A 7,746-nucleotide genomic window follows, 5' to 3' on the forward strand; every position below is an offset into this window, starting at 1 on the left:
GCACTTAAAATCACCCACAATACCTTTCAGGATTGTCGCGTGCACTTTTTCCGACAACGTTTCTCAAAATAGCTGTATAAGGGGCGTCCATACGTTATGGGGTCACCGCCCATATCAGCACAATAATAGACGAGGTTATTTATGGTTGTTAATATATTTATTCAGCTTTTTGGCAATGAAAGTAATTTCATGGGAAGCCAGAAATTGTTAACATATAAAGAAGAAAAATAATCATGCTGTGTGGTTCTTTGCCTTTGACTATAAAGAACGCGATTTGTTTGGATGAATGTCTGTATTTTTTTAACTTAAAAAAAATAGATCCAAAATATTCTCTTGTATTGGTGTGCAAATCGTAAGCTTCTAGCTATGGGCTCCTAGCATAAAAGAAGGACTATTGTTCGCAAACCATTTCATTTCGCTTGGAATCATCTCTTGGACGTTTTTTCTGTTTTTGATTTACATCATCGATTTCTGCTTTTTAACAATGTACATTTACAGGTAAAGAATTTGAAGCCACCTTCCCCCCACAACCTTAAAGCCGAGGCATCTATTGTGAAACACAAGGACGCATTATGAAAGGGATCACTTCACGCTTCAGCATTTGGTCAAATTCACTGCAAGCTGACGATCAGCAAAGTGCAAAACAGGAAGGGAATTCCTAAAAGATACTTCGCAGGCGAGAAAAATGGTTGGAGGTCATTTTAAATAAGAACGACAGACAATATCTTGTGACATATAAAGGGTAGACTGCCGTTAAGGGCTTTTTTTTTTTTGCACAAACGGTCGATGGACCTCAGCCTGCGTCTACGGTTGATTGAAAATCATCTGTGTGCCTATGGCACCACGCCTTTCATAGCGCGTCCAGGTGTTGAAAGGAATTTGGCAAGAAATAAGACAAAGTTAGTTTGATTTTAAAGGTCATCATTTGCCCAAAATGCCTTGGGGAATCCGATGAAATCACTCGTTTTAAAATAACGATGTTTCAAAGCAAAATCAAATGACCGAAAGGACTTTTGGGAGACATTTCTTCGAAAATCGACGGAACCTTTACTTACAGGATATAACTTTAAACAAGAAAACAAAGAGAAAACAATGCAAAGCCTGTGGCAAACCGACGCTTAGACGTCATTCCTCATGGACCAGTGTTACGGCTACAAGCCGAAAACGTATTCAATTTAGGTAATTAAAATTCCCAACAATTTTAAAAGTACGAATTATTTAATGTAAATTATATACTTGAACTTTGCGTCTCCCATTTTAGCACAACAAAAAGCTGCCCTTCGAATGTACAAAAAATGTGTGCTAAAATGATCACAAAAAGTTACCGAAACACCCCTTCATTTTCAACCTTTATTTGCCATCGAGAGCCTGTGGTCGGAGCTAGTCACATCACTGAAACGTTTGAAAAGGTGAAAAGGAAGGTAAAGCTTTTGCGATGAGAATCCTACCCACCCTAACCTAAGGTAATTTTGTTACTAGGTGGTCATGTGACTTGCTCCAAGCTTATAATTACTATTGAAGAAATATACCTACTTTAAATTTGTAAGATGAACATAATGACTATGATTATCAATGCCGAAAAAATTACACTAGATCTGTTTTTCCTTACTGATGGGTTAGCTTGTTTTGTTGCCTTCATTCATGTAAATCTTCCGTTGGAGGAACATAAGTAAAACCTACAAATGCATCATCCGGTTCATCGACGCTGGCACTGAGAAATGCTGAATCAGCAGATTTGCCAACAGATCCTAAAATGAAAATCATTACAGGAAACGTCATGTTTGAGTCCTCGTAGCTAACCTAATCTTAAAATATCTCTGGTTTTTTTATTACGGAAATTCTTCGTGAAATGGGAATCAGGTAAGTTCTGTGAACCAAGATTTAAGAAGTGAATTTCACCAACAAAATCATAAATAGACCAAAAAGAGTTCAGTTCTGTAGAGACCAAATTGAATTTTTAACAACCGATCCTTCAATGCTTAAAGAATAAAGCTCTTTTTCTCCATCACTCAGAATTAGTATTTTATATGTAATTTCCAGAATACTATTTACATTAACAATTAAACTGTATTGAAGAAACAAAATGGGTGTATGTAAGTGACTTTAAAACAATGTGTTTTTATTGGTTATCACTACTATAAATAGACCTAATCGGCTAACTCAATGTTGCACCCAGCTCAAACCCTTTGGGAATAAAACGTTTTGTTCCAGGTATTTCCATATCATTTAAATATGAATTTTACATTATCGTGCAAATACAGTACACAGAGAATCTTGATCCCAGGAGATTTGAATTGAGTACAACAATGAGTTACTCGATTAGGTCTATTATAAATAAGGTTTTACAACAAAACGTCCACGCAAATTTGCTTTCTTGGTTAAAGCTTTAATTTCGAACTTTTTGTTAACCTGAAAATCTGTTTGAATCGATTAGGTTTGCCACCTAGGGATGGGTGACGCACTTTAACTTTTATTTGCAAACTGTTGCAATAAATATCTTGTCATTGTTGTTCATCTATTAGACTCAAGTTCACTGTTGAACCACTAAAACAAAACAAACCTGGGACAGGTTCGCGAACAAACTCAGGATCAAAATGCTTAAGATCCAATTGTCCACTCTGTTAAAACATGACAAAGAAAAAACAATCACTCGATACCAAAATAGGCCTTTTTCGATACATTAAAATTCTGCGTAAAAGAGAGGTTTAGAGGACAAAGACAAAGGAAAGTTGATGCTATGCAAATATTTTTCACATTAATTCCAAGGTGTTTCTATTGATTATGTCCTCACTGCCTCACTATCAAGCCGAATATTTGATATTTCAAAAATGGCCTATTAAGGTACCATTTGCAAGTCTTCATAAGACCGCCTTGCATTTACCAGGAAGGATTACGTTTTTGCAAACGTTGGCCGTGTAGCACTTATATTTAAACAGACTTAACTAATTAGAATGTAATGTGAAGTGTTAAGTATCTACCCCATATGAACCATGTGGGCGTTAGCCCTACTGATGGAAATGGGCCCACAAAAGGACAGAGAAAAACTCTGACCAGGGTGGCAAATGAACCTCCATCAGTAGGGCTAACGCTCACATGGTTCATATGGGGTAGATACTTAGCACTTCACATTACACTATAATCAGTCACGCCTTGTATTTAGCCAGGTATCAATGAAGACCACTCTGCTCTATTGGTTGAGCTTAATCGAGCAACCGCGCGGGAGGTCCTAAGGTTCGAATTATACCCATTCTAAAAATAACCGAGGAAAAAGTAATAACTACATCACTACATCTGCAAATGTTTAGACTTTAAAATCTTCCCATATAACGCACATAGCTCGTGGGCCCCGTTTCACAACCCCTCTTAACCCTTTGGCTACTAGAGATTTGGCAAAAAAACACATTTTGAAGCTAGTTGACGGGTTTTTTGGTCACTGTCGTGCTGTTTAAGAGCTAAATCTCCCTACAAACCCGTTTCCAGGTTGTACACTCCGCGGACTTTTCAGCCAGGTGCAAAATAAGCGCTTGCAAAGTTCGGGCATGCGCAGAAAACAAAATTTCGACACAAAGTTTTTGGGTTTAAAAGTAGCACAACACTTTCGACTTTCACTTTTCGCTTTCTCTCCTTCCCTCTCTTTTCGCTTTCTTTGCCTCATTTTTTTTTTTGAACTTGCTGGGCATTTGGTAGGCTTTATTTTGGTGGGAAGAGTTTCTGAGAAACCTTTCATCATCTTAGAATTAGGTGCTCAGAAAGGTAGGTGGGTAATGGAGCAAGCTTTTCATGGAGATTTTCAGGTCAGTGTTACATGGTTTTTTTGGCCGTTTCTCCAGTTTCCTTGACTGAATTGTGCTCATTCTGGTATAGTTTGAAAGATCTCTTCTCCCTGCACAAGTTAGTGGACAAAGCTGTTCCTGACCGTTAAAAGTGATGACGTCACAAGGGGTAGATGGGACCGTGGATAAAGCTGGACGTATTTTGCCAGATAGTAATCAAAGGGTTAAGGATGCTGACGTTGCCCCGGTTTATGATTATTCAGGAACTGTAGATCGTAACAAGTGTTTTGAAATCCAAAAAGAAAATTGGGGGTAACCACGCATTTTCAAAGATAATTGATGAATAATATTTGTAAAAAGCTCTATAATACAAAGTAATGTATGGCGTTCTTTCTCAAACTGAAGCTTAATTATCTCTCAAAAATGCATGGTTACCCCCAATTTTCTTTTTGGATACCAAGAGTACTTACTAAGATATACTTTCTCCGGATATTTTTAACCGCGCAAAAATATCACTGTGTTAGTAAGCATCACCGATAGGAAATCCGAGTATCTCGAGATGCGCAGAACGTATGAGCAATAACAATAGTAGGGACCGTACTTAACAGGGAGTTTAAGCAAAGATAACGGCACCGTCAACGAAAACGTCGCTTCAAAATATAATTTATTTTAGCCCTACCGTTGCTAGTTTATGATCCTTCCATCTTAATTAATCACGCAGTACAAAGAGGGCAAACTCTCTTATTAATGGAGTAGTCTAAACTACTACAGTTCTATGTGCACGATGTCTTCAAAACGTCAAATTTGGTTATCTTGCGTTGTTCTTTTGTAGAGTACAGCAAAGAAATGCACTGAAACTCGTGGGCACGTGCAACACAATTATTTTTTTTCTCTTTTAACCTCGATGATATTCTTGTTTTGTGGAGTTGTCTTTGCCGTAGCCGTCGTTGGTGCTTTAACAAAGGATCCCTAATGAGGACTTTAAAGGACGGTGCCTACTATTGTTATTGCGCATACGTTCTGCGCATCTCGAGAAACTCGGGTTTTCCTATAGGTGATGCTTACAAATACAGTGATATTTTTGCGCGGTTTAAAAGTATCCGTAGAAAGTAGATCTTAGTAAGTACCATTGGTATCCAAAAAGTTAACTATGTGCCGTAGAAGTGGCTATCGTCGTTTCTTAGCACTGATATCACTGTAGGAGGTTGAAATCGCGAAGAGCAGGATCAGGGCCAGATCGAACTGCCTGGATTAGCTGGAAGATCCAAGAAACAAAAAAAGTTGGGCAATTTGCCGGGTGCTTGAAATTAAGAAACAGGAGAACTTTTAGCAACGGAGTTGAATGATTCAAGCAGACTCACCACATTAGGGTTATACGGTGGATCGATTCCTTTGTCGTACAACATCTGCCAATCAATTGTCCTGAAAAACGCGTGGTTCCTTATGTCCTCCTATAAACACAATTTTCATTAACTAACAAATAAAAAAAGCCTTTCCCATGTGATTTGTTCAGTTCTAAGGCACGCAACAGAAAGACGAGCGCATGAACGCAGCAGAAAGAAGCCAGAGCGTAAGCAAGTGCCACTGATTACTTCTTGAGTGAGTTTTTCTAACAAACAACCTTCTCCTTTCCCTACGTTGCCGTCTGCACCCTCCTTTAGACGTTAAAGGGCACGCTGACCTGAGCCAATTGCGTACCTGTGATCGGTCAATTAACTAATCAGCTCGCTTGTACCAACGGACGTAAGTTCTGCTAAGGCACGCGGTTTAGGCCAATCATAGCGCTTGTTTTAAGCGCCCTTCATTATAATCGCACCTTAACATACTTCTAAGTCATGAATTTACATTATAAATCAACATATCAATCGGTTGTTCAATTTTTTTTCACTTACGAAATCATTTTCTCCCATTCCAAGTCTCTTTGATCTGTCTTTCTGGAGAAGCTATAAAAAAAAATCAAATGAAATTTATTACGTTGTATTCAATTAACAGGACCACCAACCAACTTTTCAGCCCGCTCAAGATAAAGGCAATGAATGAAACAGAAAAAGATACAAAGAATAAAACAGATCACCAAGGGTCTTATCCAACAAGACCATCATTTGTACAATAATTTTTCTGATATTGTAATCCACCCAAAACTGAATATCAAAAAAACGTTTACGGTTTTTGCTACAGAGGGGCAAAATTGTGAAACTCGCTTCTTGCTACACTTCATGAATCTGAAACCCTTCCAATCTTAAATAATTAAGTTAATGCGCACACTTTATCTCACTTTGGCTCGTCTCCTACTTTCGAGAAAGTAGAAATCTTTTTTAGTGAATAGAACTATTGGCTTGTAATTTATAGTAACTATAAGAAATTTTAACAAACTGCGTAACTATAAACCCCTTGGGAAAATCAGCTTTTAGGGGTAATTATTAAGTTGACAGGTAAAGCGTGTATAAACAAAGTTTTACTACTACTACTACCATCATCATTATCATTCGTTTCTATCACTGATGTTGGATAAATTATTTATCCAACATCTGAAAAATTTTGAACAAACCATTTGCTTCGCCAAGAAAAATTTTGAGTGAAAAAACGTACAACTTACATACTGGGCCCGCAGTAATTGGCTACTCAGCTGTTGCGATGTCCCTGCCAAAGTTTTGTATATATTGTCTGTATGTTTGTTTTGTTTTTTGTTTTGTTTTTTTTGGTATCATAAAGGCAAAGCTAATAAAATAAAAAAGCCAAAGACATGTAAGACAGCTTATCACATCACTAAGGCACGAGTAGTTCTTGAATGCATTAAAACGTAGGATTTGTCTTCCCTCCGCACACAGCCTACTTTCTTAGAGTGGATAATTTTAGTTTAGCTTCGAAACGCTCTTGAGTATTGTTTGTACCCAACACTTACTCCCTCCAAAATGTTTCTTGCACTGGTGGAAATATTAGTCCTGAGCCGCAAAGGTTTGTAAAGAATGTTGTCATACATTTCAGCTGTGTTGCGACTGTAAAATGGAGGCTGAAAGGACAAAAAAGTTTGTTATTGAAGTCTAAAAATGTCTGGTATCCTGTTCCAATTAGTTTAGGCAAAGTTAATTCCCAAAGAATGATTGGCAGGAAGTCAACCTTCAGGCCTTAGTTGTTCAAACGATGGATAGTGCTATCCGCTAAATAAATCACTATCCACTGGATAGCTCAATTGGTTTTGCTAGTGTGTAGGATAGTTATTTATCCAGTGGATAGTGCTACCAATCATTTGAAAAACTGGGGCCTGGACTATATCTTTAAGTCTAGCACTTGGCAGGCTCTCCTTGACTTGCGTTTAGCATGTGATTTTAGCAGCTCAGCTTCCAAAACTTTCCAAATTCTATGGATCATAAATGTTATGGGACTCCTATTAGGAGTATTTTGTCCTAGTGTGGTAGTGTTCTCACTGGTAGACCTTTTCAATTTTGCAGATCTATGAAATAAATGCATACCTCTCTTATATGGAGATCTGCTAACAATTTCAGTTACCCTACAGCAAAGGCTCATTTATTTTACCGTACACTACTGGTGTGAGAAACAAGAACTAGGGGACTGGTCATTATTTACAAGTGCAGAGGGGAGATTGGTGTAAATGGAAAATGTGATGCTCAACTTTTTCAGCCCCCCCCCCCTCCCCCCTTTATCAAGAACACAAACTTTAGTGACCCCTCCCGCCCCCCAATTAAAAACAATAATAATAAGCATCCACAGAAAGGTAACAAGTATTTTGGTTAACCAGTACTGCCGTGACTTCTGCCATAATTTAGAACAAAATGCAACGTAATCTATCAAATGTTGAATGGAAATGCAAGTAAAATATGGATTGTATTGTGTCACAAAAACCCCAACATTTTTCCCACTTAAAGTAAAGGTAAAGTAAAGTCACTTTAGTTAACGTCTGTAGTTCCTTCAGCTACGAGGCTGGTATCAATGGAAGCCGACAGTGCGCCCTTTA

The 7,746-nt window shown here is 37.9% G+C and overlaps 1 protein-coding gene across 1 annotated transcript in view; it reads right to left on the bottom strand.

Annotated features, from left to right (window-relative positions):
• Positions 1-137: 137 nt before the first annotated feature.
• The window catches only part of LOC137977857 (serine/threonine-protein kinase Sgk1-like), a 19,766-nt gene continuing 12,157 nt past the window's right edge, over positions 138-7,746 (bottom strand). The window contains exons 16-20 of the mRNA XM_068825202.1: positions 6,676-6,783; positions 5,666-5,716; positions 5,135-5,224; positions 2,561-2,618; positions 138-1,748 (exon numbers count right to left, since the gene is read on the bottom strand). Coding sequence (XP_068681303.1) covers positions 1,636-1,748; positions 2,561-2,618; positions 5,135-5,224; positions 5,666-5,716; positions 6,676-6,783 — 420 coding nt within the window. The 3' untranslated portion in view covers positions 138-1,635. The remainder of the gene's footprint in view (positions 1,749-2,560; positions 2,619-5,134; positions 5,225-5,665; positions 5,717-6,675; positions 6,784-7,746) is intronic.

This window comes from Montipora foliosa, chromosome 11 (assembly GCF_036669935.1).
Source record: "Montipora foliosa isolate CH-2021 chromosome 11, ASM3666993v2, whole genome shotgun sequence".
In the NCBI taxonomy this organism is placed as follows: Eukaryota; Metazoa; Cnidaria; class Anthozoa; order Scleractinia; family Acroporidae; genus Montipora; species Montipora foliosa.